The sequence below is a fragment of the Rissa tridactyla genome, chromosome 5, assembly GCF_028500815.1.
Source record: "Rissa tridactyla isolate bRisTri1 chromosome 5, bRisTri1.patW.cur.20221130, whole genome shotgun sequence".
Taxonomy (NCBI): domain Eukaryota; kingdom Metazoa; phylum Chordata; class Aves; order Charadriiformes; family Laridae; genus Rissa; species Rissa tridactyla.
The window spans coordinates 62,828,303-62,851,280 of record NC_071470.1 but is presented as its reverse complement, the minus strand read 5'-3'; the positions used below and the strand labels follow the sequence as shown (position 1 = coordinate 62,851,280).

The 22,978-nt window shown below is 46.9% G+C and overlaps 1 protein-coding gene across 1 annotated transcript in view; it reads left to right on the top strand.

The window, feature by feature from the left end:
- SCD5 (stearoyl-CoA desaturase 5) overlaps positions 1-14,560 on the top strand; it is a 35,172-nt gene extending 20,612 nt beyond the window's left edge. The window contains exons 2-5 of the mRNA XM_054203358.1: positions 2,591-2,721; positions 7,579-7,784; positions 12,079-12,311; positions 12,868-14,560. Coding sequence (XP_054059333.1) covers positions 2,591-2,721; positions 7,579-7,784; positions 12,079-12,311; positions 12,868-13,058 — 761 coding nt within the window. The 3' untranslated portion in view covers positions 13,059-14,560. The remainder of the gene's footprint in view (positions 1-2,590; positions 2,722-7,578; positions 7,785-12,078; positions 12,312-12,867) is intronic.
- The last annotated feature ends 8,418 nt before the right edge of the window (positions 14,561-22,978 follow it).

Genomic DNA, 22,978 nt, shown 5'->3' with positions numbered 1-22,978 from the left:
AGAAGCACTTGGCCAACTAAATGATCTGTTGCGTTGAAGTGGGAGAAAAGCTCCTTTTTGTGCTTTAAGGAAGCAAAGAGACTGCTGAAGGCGGGAGGTTTCAGCCCCTGTGACTAGCATGAGGTTAACCCGTCGTAAATCCCACAGACAATATGTTCTCGTAATGATTCAGGACTATAACCTTAATAATTTTATGTTAGCTGGATAATGTCAGTATTCTGTGTGTCACAGATCTGTTCCCACAATTACAGTCACTTGAGCAATTTGGAAGGCCTTATTTAGTGATGTTTCTGCGCAGCTCAACATCACGTACAGAAAAAGACAGGATAGGTTTTCCCTAATTTCATAGAAGTCCGAGTCCGTACACTGACAAGGGATGCAAGACTGCAGCGGAGACTGGAGTGTGAGTTGTTGTGGTGTCGGCATTTTTATTGATCTGAGAGTGATCTGTAAGTTCAACAAAACCTGTAAATAATGTGCAAGCAGAATGTATGATTTTCAGTTCATTTCTGTACATTCCTTCAGGAAGCAGGCAGGAGTCTGAATTTGGCAATAGACTTCAGTGCACTGGACTTAACTGCACAAATGAGCCTTTTCTGGGAGTAACTTGAACACTGCAGCCTGCTGAAAAAGAGCATTGTCTCTTCAGTGATGGTGTCCAAAAAAGGTTTCGGAGATGTGTCGTCTTTACTAGGACCATCCTGGCTCCATTTGTTTGTTGCGTTTTGTGAAGAAAGGCTTTGGTTTGCTGTGCAGGAGATGACAGGAATTTGGGCCACGTACATTATGTGAAACAGTTTGGGTAAATCTGTTTTTGATGAATCTATCAGTGGAGTGGATAAGGTCCGTTTACCCCTTCAGTCCGTAGGGGTAACAACATGAAATATGGTTGCTTTTATTTTACCGAATATCTTTATATTATGTTTTCTCTTAGATGCTGTAATTTCAAGCACTGTGAGTTGATAGAGAGACACAGTAGACACCCACCTACATATACATATTTTTTTTTCTTTTTGCAAAGATAGATGCTTTACATTACATGCTGGCAAAAGCTGATTGTGAATTCCTTTCTAGTCACTGCACGTCTAACAGGGTTCCCTGCTGGACGGACTGTTGTGCAGACACAGACAAAAGTAGAAAGCCCCCTTTTGGGGATAGGGTTTTCCCTTTTTATTCCAGTAATTCTGTTTAGGTATTTGAAATAGGCTGTTTTAACCAAAACATGCCTGTGTGTGTAAGGTGGTAGGGAGCCCTGGCTAAACAGCACATCACTTCAGACGGTGCAAACTCATTTGAGGTTGTCCTGTAATATTCTTACTGTTTGAATCCAGTCTTGTTTTAATTTTACACTTGTAAAATGAGCCTGTACTCTTTAGCCATGGTATCAGAAATCAACACGTATGGGAGGGAGACAAAAGTCTATGTATCATGGCAGCTTGAATGTGAGTAGTTTTAAGTGGTCCAGTTTATTTGGGACTTTTATAATACTTTCATCCTAGCTGTTCACATTTTTCCTTCCATCTCTCTCCAAAAGGAGGAGCAGGGGTGTTCTTCCAACCCTTTCCCATAGTCTCCTCTTTTGTTGCAAGTCAAAACAACTCAGGTTATGGATCATCCATCACACAGAAATTCAAAGACACTAGAGACAAAAACAGTGAGCACCTCAAAGGAGATGCGATCATTGCACAGATGCACAGCTTGAGCAGACAGGCCCGGGTCCACTGTCTCATTCTGCGGCCCCTGCCCCTGGAAGTGTGAGGTTAACCACCTGGAGCATGTGTGAGCATGGTCCCCACTGAAAGGAGAACCAGGGACGTACCAATACTGCAATGGTGGTTGGTGTGGGAGTTATTTCAAGCCGGGGGGGGGGGGGGGTGGGGGAGTGGGGCTACACTGCAGGACGCGTGCGCTTGGGCTATTTGTATAGCCTGGAGCTAATGTGGTAAGGAACAGACCTGCTCCCGTGCTGGGTTGGCCATCTGAAAAAATGCTCAGAACAAGTTTACTTGGACAATTTTTTAATTAAGGGAAGGAAAAGCACTTCCTGAAACTGGAGGAGATGGTGAATGCTCCCCTTCCTGGTGCATTTTTGTTAGCGAGTCATGAGTTCCCGATGATGAAAGAAGTTTTCATTGTGGAAACTCTGACACAGCTCAGGGGGTGGGAGGTGATGCTCTTAAACTAGCTGGCAGATCAGACTCGAGCAAAGACCTGTCTGGAGGAGGCTGGCAGTGTCCTTTTAGAAGAGTTGCTGCTACTCTTCTGACATGAGTGATGAATTTTCACTCCGCTGTACTTGGCGAAGGCACACTGTCTAAACATCTCACAGCATGGTGCTTCAGTGCTGCCGAACTCTCCTGAACAACACACCCTCTAAATGGGGAGGGCTAGGAAGTGGAATGACATATCCCTGGGGCCACGGGGCAGAGATGGGCTGAGAACCTCACCTTCTGTCTGCCCGGCCTCATCTTCTGAGTGACCCTGCAGCGGTCGGCAGGCAGGGGCAAGGATCATCTTTACATCAAGGAAAGCAAAAATAATCACAATTGGCCTCTGGAACATCCTGTGTTTTTGTTTTTGTGTCTTTCAGCATACTTCTGTTTCCTGATGACAGCCCTGGGTGTGACAGCTGGTGCACATCGCCTGTGGAGCCACCGTTCCTACAAAGCCAAGCTGCCTTTGCGGATCTTTCTGGCTGCAGCGAACTCCATGGCTTTCCAGGTGGGGTTGTGATTGCTCATCCAGATTCTTGGCCTCCAGGCAGCTTTCTCTCCTGTGCAGGGATCCCCTCAGCTTAGAGACGGCAAAAGAAAAAAAGAAAAAAAATATTGGCAGAAAGACATTTGCTGATAACGCTCTCTTCTGGCTCAGGCGATGCAGAGCCCCTCTCACCACCCACAGAACAGTATACGTTAGGCAGTCCAGGAGTAATAATTGCTTAAGGACCAATTTGAAAGTGCCCAGATCAGGGGCTCAGCACCCCAGCAGCCTGTCTGTGATACAGCTCAGGCCCCACACTTCACAGGACAACATGGAAACCTTTGTAAGGGCCAACTTGATGCAAGTATGTCTGTGTAATCAAATCTCTTTGTCTTTCCAGGCAGTTGGAGGTTTTGACGTGCACAGAAAGGAGAGCAGGCATCCTTTCAGGATCTTAATTTTATGCGGCATTTTTTACCAGTTAAACAAAGGACTAGTACCCGTACTGAAAATGCCCATTGGCAAATACCAGACTTGTGCTATCTAGGCTTTTCCACCTTCTGCTTGGCTCTTTTGCCGTTCAAGAAGCAAAGACTGGTTGTATTCCCCTTCTTGAAGAGAATAGCAGTATTCCCTTTACCCTGTGGAAGGCACTAGTGCACACAGCACTGATATAAAGGGATTTAGAGATTTAGCCACGTCCAATACATTTTGATTTTGTCTGTTCTAGTATCTGAGACTGTTTCTTGGAGAACAGGCCAGTAATGGTATCCCTAGCACTGGCTGGGACAGGGATTGAGCCCGGCTGCTGTAACCCCTTGTGGCACCAAGTACCACATGTGTGTTGTGCCTTGAGTTTTCAGCTTTTTTCCCTTCAGTCTGTTTGGTTAACTTCTTGTTCAAGTACCTTGACAGAGGATGAAGAGAGTCCCTTTATCAATTTCTGCGCTGTTCACTTATCATCTTTGATTTTTTTTTTTTTTTTTTTTTTTAAGATGGAAAGAATCAACCTTGTTAATCCCTCTAGACGTTACAAAGAGCATAATGCTTTTGCCTGAATATGGGAATGTGTCCATTTTGGCTATAACCTTCCCTTATTCTGAGCCATATTCCAGCTGCTTTGTGCTGCTTGGTTTCTTGCAGAGCTTTGCAAGCCCTTTGCTCAGCATGTTAAAACTGGTTTGAGTTTTGAGAAGCCCCTGGTACTGTTCTCCTGTTTTACAGCTAATCTTATCTTTCATAAGTAATTTAAATGAATGTGTCGAGCTGGTTGCAGTGAGCCTGCATGTTGGGCTTTCATTGCGTTCTCCTCCCCTGTTGCTATGGATTTTGCTCTCAGCTGCGTTGGCCTCATCACTGCTTTTGGCTGAGGACATGGTGTGATTCTGAGGAAGGGAAGTAATTCAAAGTATCTTCAAGACACCTTCGCGCCCTTCATGTCAGAAAGAAAATGAAAGGCTAAATCACCCATTCTAAGTTTTAACTAGTCTGAAGCCTGCTTCTAATTACCGTGACATCCATTGCCTGCTACAGGCAGTTTTCAACACCACAAGCAGACAGTGAATGGGTTTTCATGTCTGTTTCCCTCATGTTGGCTTTGGGAGGAAGAGGTATGATTGGAGATACCTAACAGCATCTCTGAATGCTGAATATTGAGGAAATAGTCAAACTTCTTGAAGGGCAGGGGAAACTCTGCTGAAGAGTTTTAACTTGATGCTGAACGGGCTGCGGAATGCTGAAATACCATCAAATGCAGCCATTTTTGCCCTGTTGCCTAGTGCATTTTTTGTGATTGGAGCATGCTAAGCCATGTTTTTTTCTCTCCATCCAGAGTGAAGTGCTCACAATTTTGGAAGACTGTACTTCTTGCTGTCACATGTCTGTTTCAGAAATATGTCACATGTCTTTCAGAAGTAGGTAATACCTGGCTTATGTCTACTTGGTCTCCTAGTGTTTAGGTTTCAGCATCTCGGTTGAGACCTGCTGGCGTCTCCTCCGCTAACTGCGTCGTACTGTTGCTCCTGTCCAGCTCCGTGCAACAAGCTGTGTTGGTCAGCTGAGGCTGTGCTGTGAGCATTTGCACACAGCAACAGTGGCTGTATGGAAATTCATGTCAGCACACTGAGGTTGTTACATAGCCCAGTCTGTTGTCATGTTTCGGTCTGCAGGTTTACTAAGGGACCTGCTAATGGATGTCTGCATCACTGTCACAGCATGATGCTCTTGCTCTCTGCTTTGGAAGGGATTTCACTCCTGTGTTTACCTGAAACTTGATCAAGAGTGATGTCTTCCTGAAAAAATGGTTGCTATTGATACACTTGGAGCATATTTACATGTGCTATGCTCCAGTTCTTGGTGTATTTATTGATGACAGTTCTGGCCTCTGCCCTCTATTTCTCTGGCCTAGGGTATTAAAAAAAAAAATAATTAATTTCTCACAGTATCATTGCTTTGACCTGGTTATCTGCTGTCCCACAGATAATTTTATCAAGTGCTCTTGTGACAAACTGATCAATAGTCTCACTTTAAAAATTATTTCTGGTTAAGAAAGAGGACCTTTCCTAGGTGTGCTTCTTGCATAACCCTGTTTTATTTTTGAATGACTTAATCTTGGCATTTTCCAGTCTTCTGGATATTCCTGCTGAAGCCACTTGAAGCAGTGTAGAGGCTTTCATTCCCTTTGATTTCTCTGCAGGAAAAAAATAAGATGGCAGCAAGGTAAAGATCTCCCTTTGTTCTCGCTGAGGAGTTTGGTGACTTCCTTTGCTTCACTCAGTTTACGTTGTTCGCTTGTGCAATGGGATAGTTAAGGTGCGACATACTGGAGCGCTGGTAAGGGGCTGGTCTTTACAGCCTCCTCTCAATGGCTTAGATGAGTCAGTGCTGCAGAAAAATGTTCCCCTCAGCCCCAGCCCACTCCCAGCGTCACTGCGTCCACGGCCACCGTGTGACAACAGTACAGGGCTGAGCACAACGGAGTGCAATGAAGCTGAGATTTTCCGTGGCTTTTGTTCTTCGCTTGTCCCTTGTGGGCTCTTGCAGACAGAAAGCATCTTTGCAAGGCTGAAATCGGACATGCAGGCTTTTGAGCTGGAGTCTTTTGCTGCTTTTTGCAGTTGTTCCTGGAGTTTCCTCAGTAGCATGGGCAGCCTCAGTGCTTTCTCTCAGATGTTGTCAGCTGAGAGAAAGAGCAATGATTTCAGCATAGGGCTTTTGTCTAACAAGATACAGATATACATAGTTGTCATTAGCCCGGGCTTATTGTGTCCTGCAGTATATTCAGCACCGTGATGGTTGCTGCACTTCTGCTGGGAACACAGCTGATGTGGTTGGTGATTGTGGGTGCTGTTGCTGTTCCTAAAAGTAACCCAAGCCCTTCCTTCCTTTGGGTATTACTGCTTGCATACCTCCCTGGCTGTGCAAAGATGGAAATAGTGGAGGAAAGCACACTCCGCCTAAGCATTCTGATTAAAGTTCACACTGTTGTGGATCTGGGCACTAGCTAACGTTTCCATGTTTTGGTGTTGGGCAATTCAGTTCATAGGTGAGTATGTGGCCCGAGTTTTGCAAGCGTTGTACATGTTTACAGTGCCCTGCACTAATAGATTGGCAGTTTAGTCCAATAGCCAGTGCATCCTGCAGAGCAAACTGGCAGGCTGAAATCCCTTTGGCTGAGTGAACTCGGAAAGTCTCACTTTATGGATCCAAGTCTGAAATTGCGCTCCATCCCTTTCTCCCTGCAATCTACCTAATCCCGTTTACAGCCATAAGGCATTTCAGTGACCCGTATCTGCTGACAGCTTGAGCAGAGACAGGACTGAACTTTTTTGTATCTGATCTGGATCCAATGCTGAGCTGATGTTATGGGTCTGAGACTTTTATTCCAGCCTGGCTGCAAATGATTTGCCATAAGATTGGCACATTGCCTTTGATACCTTAGTCACAGAATCATAGAACGGTTCGGGTTGGAAGGGACCTTAAAGATCATCTAGTTCCAACCCCCCTGCCCTGGGCAGGGACACCTCCCACCAGACCAGGCTGCTCAAAGCCCCATCCAGCCTGGCCTTGAACACCTCCAGGGATGGGGCATCCACAGGTTCTCTGGGCAACCTGTGCCAGTACCTCACCACCCTCACAGGAAAGAATTTCTTCCTAATACCTAATTTAAATCTCCCCTCTTTCAGTTTAAAACCATTACCCCTTGTCCTATCACTCTGTTCCCTGATAAACAGTCCATCCCCATCTTTCCCTGTAGGCCCCCTTTAAGTATTAGAAGTATTGGCAGAGCAGTAATTTAAATGGAGGTGCTGGTTTTACTGTGGAAGATGCATCCCTCCGAAAGGCTAAACAAGTTCAGCTCCTCTTCAGGTCAGGAAAAGGCGTATGTAGAGTTCCACAAGCTCTGCCCCATTTTCAGTGCTGCATTTGTGCCCGGAGGGCATCAGTGGTAACTGACCTCAGCCAGCTTAGAAAAAGGATGCCAGAACTGAGTGCCTCTGCACAGCAGTGCCCTGAAAATAAATATGCAAGCTCCCCTGTGGCAGGGTCATAAAGTAACAGTGTAAACGTGTACGTACCTCATCCCTCCAACCCAGTGTCCACCCAGGCAGGACACAGGACCAGGGCAGACCCAGCCCTGCGACCTGTGCGGTCTGTGTCACCGGTTCCCAGAGCACGTCCCCATGCTGTGTGGGCACTGACAGGAGCAGTGGGGGGTCTGTCTGCCTGCAAAGCTGGGGTCCCTCAGGATGTCTTTAGTCGATAACCTTTTTTGAGGAGCATCAGAGAGGGGCTTGTTACTGTGTGGGGAAGGAGCTGGAGGTGGTACTGCTGGAGCAGTACTTGGCCTCCTCTCACCCCACCGTGCGTTCTGTGCAGAATGACATCTACGAGTGGAGTCGAGACCACCGTGTTCACCACAAGTACTCGGAGACGGATGCGGACCCGCACAATGCCCGCCGTGGCTTCTTCTTCTCCCACATCGGCTGGCTGTTCGTGCGCAAGCACCGGGATGTCATAGAGAAGGGGAGGAAACTGGATTTCACTGACCTGCTGGATGACCCTGTCGTCAGGTTCCAAAGAAAGTAAGTGGGAGTGTTGGGCCCTTGTGCGAGGTGGGGTGGAGAGGTCCCTCCACCTGTTTAGTTGTGGCTCATTCTTTATTTTTATCTTTCCCTTTTCTCCCCCAAGGTATCCCTGCCACCTTGATTGCAGGCATTAGGGCTGCGGTCCCTCTGGCCCCCGCTCTTGCCGTGTGGCTGACGCTTGCTGATTGTCCTTGCAGGCTCTGCTGCACAAGCAGGGAGCACTGTCCTTGTTGCTCTGCTTTTCCAAAAAGCCAAGGTTGTCTGTGAAAACAGCCACCGCAGAAGTTGCTGGGATCTCAGCCGCCTTCTTTGATTGTTGGAGCAAATGCTGTAATCACTAACTGCCTTAATGCAGAAGTGCACATTTCCCTCTGCAAAATCATGTTTGGCACCTCTGGGCCAGCGCAGACCAAGCGCTTCCTCTCACAAGGCTGTCATTCTTCACAGAATTAATTATCTCCCTGGAGAATTAGCACAGATCTAGTTCAGTTTGCTACACGCAGTGCGAGAGGTGGGAATTGAGCAACGTACTTTGTCCTCTATGTGAGTACCTGTACCTAAAATACATTTTAGGCACAAGATGACTGTCTCTGCCTGCAAGCATTTGGTCCAGGTACTTCAGTAAACCACATAAGCTCATTTCCGAGTGTTTTGTGGGTGAGGGGAGCAATCAGTTGTGTCCGGAAATCAGGGGATTTTTTGCATTAAAGAAACCCGTGCACTAGCAGAATTACCCCTTGTTGTGGTTTGGACTGGGCTGGCCACTGAAATGAACGACAGATGCTTTTTTACCTCTCTCCCTTCAGAGGCGAGGAGAGAAAATGAGAGACAGGCTTATGAGTTGAAAAGAAACTAAACTAGTTTAATTAAATATTAATAATAAGAGGAAATATAATAATATCAATAAGAAAATAATTAAATATATACAAAACCATTATCAGCCTCCCAGGATGTGTCACTGGGAGGCACTGGGAAAGCCCCAGACTGGACTCGGTGACGGACGGGAACCGCATTCCAGATCTAGATTCAGGAATGCATGAATTGGCATCAAAGGCAGACGAACAGACCGAGTCCTCCTCGGATGCTGGCCGTTGAAGAAAGTGGGCGGACCCTTTGATCCCTCAGCTCTTATACTGAGCATGATGCTGATGGGATGGAGTACCCACTTGGTCAGTTTTGGGTCACCTGCTCTGCTGCTTCTCCTCGCAGGTGCAACCCCTCTACGCTTTTCTGCGTCTGGCCCTCCAGCTTGGTACATAACAAAGTTAGCTGACCTTGGTTGTTATAGCAATAAGTATAAGCAAGAGTCTCTCTGCATACCATTCCTTGGCATAAATTACAAATAATCAGGTCTTATCAGTCTGAGAACGAACAGTGTCTCCATAATAATATGCTGTTAATTTTCAGAAAGTTCAGTTAGTTAGAAGAGGCTTAGTTGAAAAGTAAAATTACTGAATAGAAAATTGGCTCTGGTTTACCTCAAACCAGGGCACCTCTGCTTTGGAAGATCTCCAGGAGTGAGGAATTCCCTGCCCTTCATGTATTGTTGCTTTTACTGGTTCGTCAGTCAGCAGTGCCTGTTTGCAAAGGCTCCCTTGCAGTTTGCTGCATCTCCTCTTGGTTGCGTTATTACCTTTTCCAAGACAACAGCATCCCACAAGAAGCAGGCTCTACTGCTTTGGTTATGCTGAAAATATTTTGTAGTGAAGAAGTGTGTCTTCTGCAGGGAAGTTATGTCTTAGCAAATGTCTCTGCTCGGGATTTAAATTTAGGACTTGGGAGTTTACCTTCCCTTATCTGTGAAGAAAAATTCAGGTTTCTCCTTTCTATAAGGTCGAAGTGCTGGGGTTTTTTTGACAGCACGGAAAACCTGGTAGGTCAGATCAGTAAGGATCATGATAAACTCTTTGATTTTAAGGTCAGATGGTTAGCTTTGCTGAAATCAGTGGTGCTGGTGAGCTGTGGATGCGGTAGCACTCAATGAGCTTTAAACCATATCACTTCAGCTGAAATCACAGTACTGCTCCAGGCATGACTGACAGCAAAATTTACCCTCTCCAAATAATGGAGCAATAATCCTGCATGTGATGTGAAGGAGAGGCTTAGAGGTGAAGTGTCTTCATCATGAAGTTTTCATGTGGTGAAAGCAGTGCTCAACAAGCATCTGTTGAGGCGTTGGTTCACCTGAACTCCAGGTAAGGAGATTTCTCATTCCAGGGTGGATGTTTCAGTCAAAGGGAGACAGAGGAAATGTAGTTGGGTGTTTGTTTGGATGTGAGATCTCATGTCTTCACCAAAGACTTCAGTCTGGGCTTCTTGTGTCTCACAGGAAGGTTTTATTGGTGCCTGATAAGATGTTTTCATATTTTATTTTATCTTCCTGGAGTGGGAGAAGCTTTGAACTTTGAAGGAGTTTTCTGGACTGGAAAATACTTTTTTTCTCCAGCTCTACTTAAATCCTGGCCTTGAATTGATGATGTTTGCAAACCTTATCCACAGCCTGGTTCAGAAGTCAGTCAGATGAGTGGGAAATTATCTGTTATCTTTGGTGGAGCAAAGAATGCGGACTGTTTCCTTTGGAGAGCCTTGGCTCAGGTACGTGAAGATAGAGTTCTGTGACAGAGCTGAGGACATACTCTCTTTTCACCATGGTTGGTGTTGCTGGAGAGCTGCAGATCTTCTGGAGCCCAGCATGTGAGGCACAACCTCCAAGCAACAACAAAAATTATCAAACGGAGAACTTGCAGAGCAAGAGGTTAATTTATTTCGTACACAAGATGATCAAAACTACCTGGTGTGTTATAGATGAGAACTATGTTAATGGAAACTTTCTTCCTTCCAAAAATACTGCTAATATTAACGTTTTTCCAATCCTCTGTGGGTTTTAAACAAACATTCAATTTTCCAATGGTTTTTGTCAAACCAAATTGACAGTTTTTCCTATCTGAAAAACTTTCATCAAGTGGAAGGTTTTAATAACTGTTTGAAATCTAAACTCTGTTCTTCCTCATCCCTTCCAGAAAACTCAACAAAAGCAGGGGTCTATTTTAAACCTGTCATATGAGTGCAAATAAGATGGGTCTTACTTTGTGTTTCTTTTCTTTCTGCACCCTTCAAAATCCTGTCACCTCAGCCTATCGCTCCAGTTTCATGTGCCAGCTTGCTTTGATGATGATACCCTGAGATCACTGTGGGCTGTAGTAAATCTGGGCTTCAGGGAGGTGGAAGGGCTCAATGGGGAAGACAGGACCTTGTTTCCTCTTAAGCTGGGGACACCCCTTTGGTGGCTCCCAAGCTGCACTGTCTTGCTGCTCTCCGCTCCTGAGTGCCCTTATCCCATTACCCATTTAGAGTCACTTATTTCCTGTCTTGCTTTTGGCTTTGCCTCCACACTTTTTGCTGAGCTGCAAGCCCATTCTCCACTTGCCTTGGATTAATTCCCCCAGCATGATTTTTCTCTTTGTTCCTCCCACTATGGTCTCTGCTCTTCACCTCTGTGCTCTCTGCATCCTATGCTCTCTTCCCTGCCTTGCCTGTGCATGTGGCTTTGGCTGTACTATAAAGCTTTCCTGTTTGTTCTCAGACTGTTCGGCTTCCTCCCTCCGTGTTTTCCACTGCACGCTGATTTTGTCCAATATGTGGAGGAGTGGCAGGGCTCGTGCCAGGCAGTGGGCTGAGAGAGCAGCAGTAATCCTGGCCCCCAGGCCAAGACGCGTCTTTCTCCTCACCCTTGGTGGAGTGCCCGTGCTCTCTCAGCAGCTGCTTCAGGTCTGCTGCTGCTGTTGGAGCTCATGCAGCAGCAGTGGTATAGAAAGGAGCTGCTCCTGCCCCGTGCTTCAGGTTCCCCTCTGCTCTGAGCATAGGGGAAGTCTTTGCCGGCTCATAGCATCAGTCGTGTTTCTGACACAGCTCCACCAATGCCACGCCAAGCCCCGGGCTTTTCTAGTCCCAGAGCTGGACCCTAGGCGCAGGGTGTGCAGGCAACTCTGTGCTTCCCCAGGTGTAAAGGTGCTCAACTTGGGAGGTTTGCGTTGGGACTGGGTCACAGCTGTTCAGCTGCAGTATTACCTGCTGCTTTGGGGTTTCGGTTTGTCTTGGCATTTCGAATTGCACTTGGAAAAAGTTACGTCGTGATTGTGGATGTCTGAAATGTTCCCTGTTGCCTCAGTTATGGGGCTGGCCCAGGTTATGCCAGGGCTTTCTGGCAGAGCCCTGTCTCCAGAGATCCAACGCCGCTTCAGCCCAGCTGTCATTCCCACCACAGTAATGGCGTCCTTTTCTTTCCCCGTAGGTATTACAAGAGTTCGGTTGTGCTGATGTGCTTTGTGATCCCTACTTTTGTGCCGTGGTACCTTTGGGGTGAGAGTCTGTGGAATGCCTACTTCCTTGCCTCCATCCTCCGGTACACCATCTCCCTCAATGTCACGTGGCTGGTCAACAGTGCTGCTCACATGTACGGCAATCGCCCTTACGACAAGTACATCAACCCCAGGCAGAACACCTTTGTCACTCTGGGAGCCATTGGTAAGTGCTGTAGCCCTGGGTACAGCTTTGCAAACTCAGAGCGACATCCCATGCTGTTTCACGCTGGTCGGGGCTTTGGGCACCTGCAGCTGGACACCACTTGGAGCCAGGGCTTGCAGGAGGCTGGAGCTTGCGCATCCTAGAGGAAGGCTCCCTTGTTCTACTGATGGTGCCCACATTGAAAGAATGCCATGTAGTCTCTGGGGGGAGACGTGTTCACACTAGCAATCCTCTCTTCCCAGCAGTCGGCTGGGGACAGCACAGCAGAAGTAAGCAACTCTGCTTCTTACTTGCTTGTGCATCTCCACTCTTATGGTTTTCTTTCCTGAGTGTAAGGGTTGGGACATGCCCCTTCCTACTGGGGAGGAAAGCCCAAAGCACTGAAATGGAGTCCGTTGTGGGTCTGCCCCAGAGGTCTCCCACAGCCGGGCAGGGGCATAACCTGCACTAGATTCAGGACTTGGGAAACAGGCGTTGGGATGTCCCACCTGAGAGCGTTCTGAAATTCATAAACGCAACGGCCATGTGGTCTTTAAACTCTCTCTCTGTTTTTCAGGTGAGGGTTTCCACAATTACCACCACACCTTCCCGTTCGACTACTCAGCCAGTGAGCTGGGCCTGAAGTTCAACCCCACCACCTGGTTCATTGACTTCATGTTTTGGTTGGGGTTGGTCACTGACCGCAAGCAGGCTCCGAAGGAGATGATCCAGGCTCGCAAGGAAAGGACTGGAGATGGCAGTGCTTGAAAAGTAATGCTTTGCTGTGCCAGCGCTGTCGTACACGTGGGTGGGTGTGCATGCACCCCCGTGCCTGTGGTGGATTTATCTTCCTCTTGTTAAACTTAGTTTTTTCAGATCTGTTGGGCCAAATTCATTCCCTGGGAACAGATTTGGTCCCAGCTTTTTTTCCTTACTAGCTGTCTTATGTCCAAACTTCAGACTATTAAGTGTGAAAATGTTATATATTATTTAATATTATAGTTAAACAGGAGAGAGATTTGATTTTAGTCACTGTAGTTCATGTCTGAAATACATTGTAATTTGCTTGTTCATGGTAAATGTTGGCAGGTTGGAGGAACTAACTATCCTTTCCAAGTGCAGTTAGGGGAGATTTTTGTTTCTACTATTAATCAAATATACTTTTGAGACACATCTCTCGGAGGGGATGGGGCAGGGCCCAATGTGCTGTTTCAGCTACAGACTAGTGGAAAGGACAGTAACAGCACTGATGAAAAACAGGATGTCCAAGGGGAAAAATTGACTTAAAGTTAGTTAGATGTTAGTTTGGTAACCTGCTTTCTTCTTTTTGTTAGCCCTGTTAGCCAGCCCAGTGTGCTGCTGTCTTTGTTAAATATGAAAACCATTTCTTGCTGAGCAGGCTTTTGTGTTGAAGATTAGTCTCTATACAGGCCAAAATACCAACTGATGCTGTGTTGAGATGATTCCCTTACTGTTGCATATACATTGTAATTTGTAAAGGTATAGAGCTCAAACATGTCTTAAGCCAAATAAAGCTTCGGTTTCAATGTTTGGAGACCTAAGTTATATTCTAAACAGTCATGGCCATTGATGCATGCATATTTTAGCTCCTTTTGCACAAGAGGCCTCTTAAGTTCTTTTTCTGCCTTTGAGTAGCGGGTCTTAGAAAACTGACCTTTATCTAAGTCAGAGTCTCTACTAATATTTCAGCTGCATGCAACATCCATTGGTTTCTGAGCAAAATATAAAGACAGTTATGTAGCTTCTGAATTTAAGTTGCCTTGTTTAAAAAAAAAAAAGGTAAAAAAAAGAAAAAAGATTAAAAAAAAAAAAAGGCATGTGGAATTAATGGGACATATAGCCCTTTGTGTTAAATGTTAGCCAGTGCAGGAGAGAGGCTTTGTACTGTCAGCACTGGAGCACTTTTGAAGATAGGGGGCATGATTTTCATTTATAAAGGAGGTCACTGCCTTGCCCCACAGAGAGGGAGTGCCCGTTTCCCAGCTGCGCGGCCCCATGCCCTGGGCAAGGCGGTGATCTCGAGATAACTGAGGCTCAGGCCCAGATATTTTCAGGAAAGATGCAGAACTGGAAAAAAAAAATTAAAATGGTTTCTTTTTTGTTCTGTTTCTTGTTTTTTAAATTATGCCATATAATATAAGAGAGTTGTCTTTATTCTGTATTTCATCCAGCAGGTGTTTTAACAGTGTTACTTTGCCATTAATGATGTGTAAACTCTTGAGTGATTTACAATAAACAGTTATGAGTTAGACTGGCCTCTGTGTTTTATTTTTAAATGTCTGCCAAAGCGAAGGGCTTTGTGCATCACACATCAGAATAACAGCAGTATTTTGCTTGGTGTTTCCAGCTATTCACTTGGTGCAGCATTTCCAAAATACCTACCCCCTCAGCATTTCTGGTTTCCTCATCAGTGGAAGAGGAGTGTTGTCAAACAGAAACATATCAAGAGATTTGATTCCTTCAGGCTTAGTGGCCAAGCTGATAGAGGTGGGAAAAAGAAAATTCAAGCTGACGTAAGCTTGAAAGGAAACTATGGCATGTTCTTGCATGTGAAAATCCCACTTTATCAGCCCAATGTGACTGCAGGACAACGCTTTGACCAAAAATATTATCGTGTTCAGATTTTGCTGTAAATTCTCCTTGATTTCTGCTGAGATGTGCCTGAAGACCTGAGTGTGTCAAAAGTCATGTCTTGATGTGCATTCATCTGGACTCAGGGTTGTTTGACAGACACGGGAATTACACGCACACAAGTAGGAGCTGTCTTCCCACCAGCCCTTACGGTGCCTGCAGGAGGGGGTGGAAACGGGCTCCCATAGCTGGGAGAAAGATAGTGCTGTTGCTTCCTTCTTAGCATGGTCAACGGGCAGTTGGAGAACGACAAAATTCATTGGGACCCCGCCTTCAAAATGATGCAGGTGGTGGGTTTGGACTTGATGTTTGAGTGTAGGAGTGAAGCTGGGACCATGCGCAAATGCCTAATCTTAGTGGTGCTCCCATCATTTCGTTTGTGCAGAGTGCTGGCTGGCAAACTGCAGTGAATGCACTTTCAGGCACTTAGATACACATCTTCGTGTTGAGCTTTATCATACTTTTTTTTTTTCTTTTGTATTGCTCGTATTTGGACTTCCTTAAGCTGATTCCTGTCAAGCATGTGGTGTAAGAAGAATAACTGGCCCTGCAAAGAAGTACATGCTGTTCTGAACCTCTCTATCTGAAATTACAACAAGGTGGTTTGTTTGTTTTTTTTTTTTTTTTCCCCTGTGAGTGTAAGACTTCAGCAGCAACAGCAGTTCCAGTGGGATTCAGGGATCTGAGATTTTGAAATCATTGGCAATTACCCATGTGTCCCGGTTTGAGATAGAACAAAACCAATTTTCTTTTCAGTGATTTTACTTTTCACTTAAGTCTCTCCTAACTGACTGCACTCTCTGAAATTATAATGGTATGTTTTTTTAGACAGTGTCTGCTTCTATCAGTGATAATGTCTGATGTTTATAGTTAATACCAAGGAATGGTATGCAGAGAGGCTCCTGTTTATACTTACTGCTGTAACAACCAAGGTTAGCTCTCTTTGTTATGAACCAAGTTGGACGATTGGAAGCAGAAGAGCGTAGAGGAAGGAGCGGACAGGGCAGGTGACCCAAAACCTTTCTGTGTGTTCCTGAATCCAGCTCCTGTCTGCTGCCGAGTCCAGTCTGGGATTTTCCCAGTGCTGGCTGGTGATGTGATCGTCATCCTAGGAGCTCGATATTGGTTTTGTATATATTTGAATATATTTCATTATTTTCTTATTGATACTATTATCTTTTTATTGTTAGTATTTCATTAAAGCGGTTTTAGGGTTTTTTTTTTCAAACCGTAAGTCTTTCTCTCCCTTCTGGGAAGGGAGAGGGGTTAATAGAAAACATCTGTCATTGGTTTACTGTCCAGCCCAGCCTAAATTGTGACATCATGGTTTTGAAAAATTGAAAGTAAATAAAGAAACATCATTCAGAAAAGTCAAAGCTCCTCCATCAAAAAAAAAAGCTCCTGTCAGCATAAGGAGGACATGGATGTGTTGGAACGGGTCCAGAGGAGGGCCACAAAGATGATCAGAGTGCTGGAGCACCTCTCCTATGAGGACAGGCTGAGAGAGTTGGGGTTGTTCAGCCTGGAGAAGAGAAGGCTCCGGGGAGACCTTATAGCAGCTTTCTAATACTTAAAGGGGGCCTACAGGAGAGATGGGGAGGGACTCTTTATCAGGGAGTGTTATGATAGGACATGGTGTAACAGTTTTAAACTGAAAGAGGGGAAATTTAGATTAGATTTTAGGAAGAAATTATTTACTGCGAGGGCAGTGAGACACTGGAACAGGTTGTCCAGAGAAGCTGTGGATGCCCCTTCCCTGGAAGTGTTCAAGGCCAGGCTGGATGGGGCTTTGAGCAGCCTGGTCTAGTGGGAGGTGTCCCTGCCCAGGGCAGGGGGGTTGCAACTAGACGATCTTTAAGGTCCCTTCCAACCCGAACCATTCTATGATTCCATCAAATGTCTTATCTTGGAGCTTGTACTACCTGAATTCATGTTTCTGTAGATGAGCTGCTCCGTGTGGTGGAGTTGGCGAAAAACGTCAGTTAGCCTTTACAGGAAAACTAGATTTTTGAAGAGAATGCCTTGAATTTTGGTAAAACAAGGAATACTTCCATATGTTTCCTTTTTTGCTTATTTGTTTTGATTTTTTTGCACATTTGTTTTGAATATTTTGCTTCGTTTTTTTGATTTTGTTTTGGTTTGGAAATCATTTTGGCCGCGTTCTCTAGTGTGGTCTCCCTCAAGAAGATATAGGGTCTCGGAGAGGCAGGAAGGGCTTGGAGTTGGGGTTGTTCAGCCTGGAGAATAGAAGGCTCTGAAGAGACATTATAGCAGCCTTCTGGTACCTAAAGGGGGCCTAGAAGAAAGTTGGAGAGGGGCTTTTTGTGGGGCTTGTAGTGATGTTGTGGATGCCCCATCCCTGGAAGTGTTGGGGGGTTGGATGGGGCTTTGAGCAACCTGGTCTAGTGGGAGGTGTCCCTGCCCATGGCAGGGGGGGTAGGAACAAGATGATCTTTAAGGTCCCTTCCAACCCAAACCATTCTATGATAAACCAAGGATACAGTGACTGTCAAACTTTTCTAAGATCTGATGGTCTGACAGTGCCCGATCTTCTCTTGTCTCTAACTTTGTTCTTGCCATGTTGAACCATCTGTAGTAACACCATGTGTGACTGGGACCAAGAGGTATTTGTACACTGCCCCATGCATTGTTGTGCTGAGTGTTTCCAGGCTCTCAGCTTTGGCATGCAGCTGGGACTGGATCTTTTAACCTTTTTTCCCAGAACTGGTGGGGCCCTTAGGAAATGCAGTGTTGGCTCAGAAGTAGTGTGCTCCGTCCACAGCAGAAACACCCCAGCAGGTCACCAGCCAAGTGGAGCAGACTGTGTGCCATCTCCTGCCCAGCAGCCCCACTGCCGCACTTGGGAAAGTTGGTGGCATTCCTGTTGGACCAGGTGCTGTGCCAGGGTCCTACGTGTCTCATCACCAAAACTTCACTTAGCCCTTTGGCACTTGGATGCAGAGCTTTAGCATGGCGGCCTGGGGTGGGAAACAGCCCTGAGCCAGTTTAAAAATACGTGGTGAAAGTGGGGGGATTGCTGGGAGGGGATGCAAAGGTGGCTGCTTGGAGCTTCAGGGGTGGATTTCTGCCCACTCCCTCCAGTGGCTCTGCTGTTCCCTTGTAACCCTGGGTGATGCCTGCATCCCTATCTCCCTCCACAGCTTGCAAGTGCAAGGTGACTGCTGTCCTCTGGCTGGCGTTGATAATTTTTCAGACCCAGAAACCGGCAGCCAGAACACAGCTTCCTGGAAATAAGCCCAAGAGACGGGAAAGGCGGTCTGACTTCAGGTATCGCATCGAGCTGTTGGGCTGGGAGGCTCACAGGAAAAAAAACTTCTTCTGAAAGATCTCCTGTGTTCACGTGAGCCCAGGAGTCCATGCCAGGCTGGAAACGTGGTGACAGACCTATGGGCTCTGGTCAGCGGATGTCTGGGGTATTTGCAGCTGGGAGGGCTCTCAGTTTGGAGAGATTTTTAATGGTTGATGATGTATCAGCTCCCAGACTGTGTCCGCAAAGGCATGGCCAGGCTGGACTTGTATTACCTTGAAATTTTTGCTCCTTGACTGTTTTGTAGCTGTATCCTTATGTAAAAAGGGTCTCACAGGGAGTTACAGGGCTCCTCTTCACCGCCTTCTGGGACGCTTCTGGGAATCAAGTTACAATTTCCCTTAAGATCTTCTTTTAAAAGAAGAATGAAAAGAAAAACCGAAAGCAGAGCCCAGTGTGAAAGGAGGCATTTGCTAACATGTGCCCACGTGTCTCAGTTCCCGCAATGGCCCTGGAGTGGTGCCCAGCCCAGGAGCTGGCATCCAGGGGCACACACCCAGCAATGCTGCCCCTGCTAGACAAGGGGCACAGAGGCAAGAGAAACAAAAGCCCTGAAACCTAGCAAAGTGCTTGAGATGGTGGAGGAGCCAGGGGTGACCCTGCATGGGCAGGGCTGCCCACCAGACGGTTTGGAGGCTTTTGCTGTTTTAATCACCCCTCGCGCGTGGGGCGCAGTGCATTCGCTGAGTGCATCTCCTGCTAATCCCACTTCATGGAGAGTTAAACCCTGATTTAGGCTTTTTTGGAGAAAATGATAGCAGAATTCCCACCCTGGTTTTGGGAATCCGCAGCCAGATGACTCTGGCAGGCCTGTCCCACTGCTCTGTGCCCCGGCTGCCGCCATATCCATCCGATCTTGCTGGCTTTGGTACAGCCGTAGCAAGTCCCAGGGAGGTGAATGGTTTGCAGCCTCCTGCCAGAAAAAAAAAAAATAAAAAAATCCCCTTTTGCAGGCCTTGGAAGGTGCTCAGGAGAAAAGCCCCAGTGAGCAGCAGAGATAAAAACTGTAGGTGAAACGGTGCTTACCATCTCTGCACGGTAATGCCCAACCTCAATATTAACTGGGGGTACTAAATTTTCCTGGCTGACATAATTCCATTAGTGTTTATAGCATAATAGTAGGAAATTGTTATTTTACTAAATCTCAGTATTCCTAAAAAATAATTTTTCTCTTTTTCAGTGTTTCCTCTGCTTCATATAGGACTGTCCTCCTGCCAGGCCAGAACATGTGCGGGTTGGAGCCGGGGTGTGCCAGTCGGCAGCTCCCATCTGCACACACCTTCAAGGTTTCCTCCCTAGCGTTCAGACCCTGACCATCTCACGGGCAAGTCCTGTTTATCCCATGTGTTTGCCATCACAGCGATAATTGTTTTGACTTCTCTTTTTATGGAAAAGACACTGAAATTTTGTATTCATTTTCTCCACTTCCCTTCCTACCACTTATATGGTGTCACTTTCTTGCAGAGAGATGGGGTGGGTCACTCCAATTTGCTGCTCCAGTCCCAAACTCAGGTGAATTTTTCTCAGTTGAGATCATGCGGGCGAGCTGGAAAGAGGGAACACTTCATCTTGGAGGGCTGGGATCTGGCGATATATCTCAGGGTGAGAGCACCCTTGCACCTTTGCAGGTGACTGCCTCTCCAGCAAATCCCGAGCACATCTGTAAATGCCAAGCCAAGGGTGTACATGCTCAGATGGTGTCTGTTTAGCAGCAGGGCATTTGAAGAAATGAAGCCTATCACAATATTTAAAAAGCCCGATACAGGAACAGATGGCTTTGATGAGAGATGATCTGGCTAATGAAATTAGAGTTAACACTTAAACTGAGAAACAGTTGCCTAGGCACTGTATTTAGCCCATGCATCAGGGTACAGAGTGGCTCCGACGGCTGCTGCTGAGCGATCCCTGGCCCCTTTTCCCTGCTGCTCCTGTTTCCGGGTGGGCAAAGTTTCTTGCCAGACCTTGCTCCGGCTTTGGAGCGAAAAGGAGCAGGACAGGAAAACCAGGTGGTAAATCCATTTTCAGAAGACATCTATTTCCCAGGAATGAAACCAAACTCAAAGCAATTTCCTTTTCCATTTTCCTTGCCTCTGTGTTCCTTTCCCCCACAAAAAACCAGCCCAGTAAAACCATAGCCAGTCTTCAGATTAACTGAGGAGGACTGCAATTAGAGGGGAATGAGGTTGCTTTTTTTCATCCTGATCTGCGAGCGAGGTCTGCAAGGGCAGGGGTTAGCTCTGTGGAAGCTCTGTCTTTTACATGAAAAATAAAATACCTCCAATGCCTGATCCTGCTACTTGGTGTCAGGATGTGGGGGCTCGGCCTTCCCACTTCTCTGTTGCTGGAAAAAAGTGGATGTGAAGATGGCAGGCAGTTCGGTCCCCGTGAAGAGAACTGGTAAAATTTGCACAGGTAACATGCACGTGCTGTAAGGCATCGGTGGGAGGAAATATTAATTTACAGACAGCAATGCAAAGCCAGAATGTCAAACATTTGCTTGTGTTGAAGCAGGTCCCCCTTCTGGGCCAGGCAGATTGCCAGACAGATCCCTAGTGGGTCTCAGTGGCTCAGCAGGAAAACCTAGTGAGGACTGGGATAAGAAAAGTCACGTGCTGCCCACAGCGTCCCAGAAGCATTGTCACATCTGTGCACCAGCGTCATTGCAATTGTGTCTTCGAAGGCATGGGCTGAGCAGGGAGCGACATCAGTGTCAGCCTCTGACGCTGATCATCAGTGACTCTGACACCTGACTCTGACATCAGTGTCGGCCTCTGTCATCCACCCACCCCTGGGAAAGCGAGGTGTAACCCCAAAGGAGATGGGGGAACGTACCTGTGGCTACTCATCTTCGCCAAGGCAGTATTGGTGGAGATGTGGGAGGAAAGACCCTTTCCACAGGTCAAGGTGAGCTTGCAGCAGGCTTTGGGACGCGCGGTGTTACTGCGAGGGAGGTGGGTGATGTGTTACTGTGGGATGCAGTTCAAAGCAACACACCCATGTGCCCTATCTCCCTACCTGCCTTTGCACCCCCACACCCCTTGGTGGGGGGATGCTGCAGGATGAGGTTCATGGGAGAGGGGCTGCTCCTCCCATGGGACTAGTGTCCTGTGAAGAAGGGATTGCAGGAAATATCCCCGTGAGCCCATGTAACAGCACCCCTGGACGGCTAGTGCCTCCTGGCACCTCTACTGTGTCCTGCACCAGGTGGGCTTCAGCACATGCTTGCTGTACCCAGGCTGTGCCCTTTTTTTAAGCCTCATTCTTTGAGGGAGGTCTTTGGTGGGCCTGTCAGCGTCACGCATTTTCCAGCACTTGAAGGGACACCATCTGCTCAAAAAAGAGCTGCGAACAAAATGTCTCAGACACTCAGTTTACCAAAAATGAAATTGCTTTAAAATCCCATATGCTGCATTGTTTTCCTTCAAGCTTTGGCTGATGGCAGAGGTGAAGTGACTAAGGCAGTTTCTGATTAGTCGCTGCGTTTTCCTTTCTGGCCAAAATCAGCGGGGCTGAGCACTGTCACTTCTCGCCTGTTTGGCAGAGGGTTTTCTTCAGCCTCAGCTGCTGAAAGCCGGAGGTTATCGAACTCAAAGACCTCCCTCTGTTACTTTTAAAGTGAGCTTACTTGACTTTTGCTATCGTAGGAAGCCTTGCAGTCAGGGATGTAGTTAACACTGATACTTCAAGCACACTTTTTTCCTGATTTTGGGGTCTGTCTTGGTGATGTGGGGGCAAAAGCACCTCCTTGCCCAAGGAAAGCCATGCCTGGTAGTTGCTTGTCATGGCCTGCAGCTCCTTAGTGTGGCAGTGCCATGGGGCAGTGTCAGGTGAACGTAGAGGGAAAACCTGTCCAAGATCTCTGGATTTTGTGGGGTTGCAAAAAGCAAATGCTGCGAGGAGCCATTTATTAGTCCAGGATAACGCAAAATTTGAAATACCAGAGCAGGAAGAATGTTATTTCAGCTCTAAAAATAGCTTCCTTGGCCTTTAAAACACTGAGAAGCGTACAGAGCGGTTGCCTTTCTGCGAGAGCAGCTGTCTCCTCCCTTGGCAGTGCTGCTGCCACAGAAATGCGGCCGCTTCAGTAAGGGCTCAGGGCACCTGCTGGTGCTGAGCTTGCTCTGAGGACCTGTGCTTTGAGGGGTTCGTAATCCCTGAGGATCAACGAGATGAAATCTCTTCAGGGTGTGCCACGAGGGCCAAAGCTGCAGGGCAAAGGAGCGTTGCTTGACCGCTAGAAGTATAAAATACTGATAAACGGCTGATGTATAACTCAGCTCACCTCTGGAGGCTGGTGTGGGTTTAGGCAGGTGGCTGTCTTGTGTTGGTTCATAAGTGATAGCACCAGGGCAAAACTTCGGATAAATGCCGCCTTATTTGGGTTTTAGGAGAAGAATCAAGACAGTCAATAAATAACATCAGTCATACCGCATCCTGGCGGAGAGAGAGGGGAGGGAGAGGAGGAAAACAGCGCTAGCGTTCACACTGTCTTAGTCCCACTAAGGTCAGACAGTGAAGGGATCCCTCCATGCCAGGAAACGTTCCCAAATGGTTATTGTTGAGCTGTTTGGCTGGGAATGCTTCCCCCCAAAATTCCAACCACAGAGATTCTTTACGGAGACAGCAAACCCCACCATCCAGTAGGAAAGGGAAAGGGGGTGGATGAGGACAACCTGGCCCAGGCTGTTGCCGGGGTCTCTTGCTACCG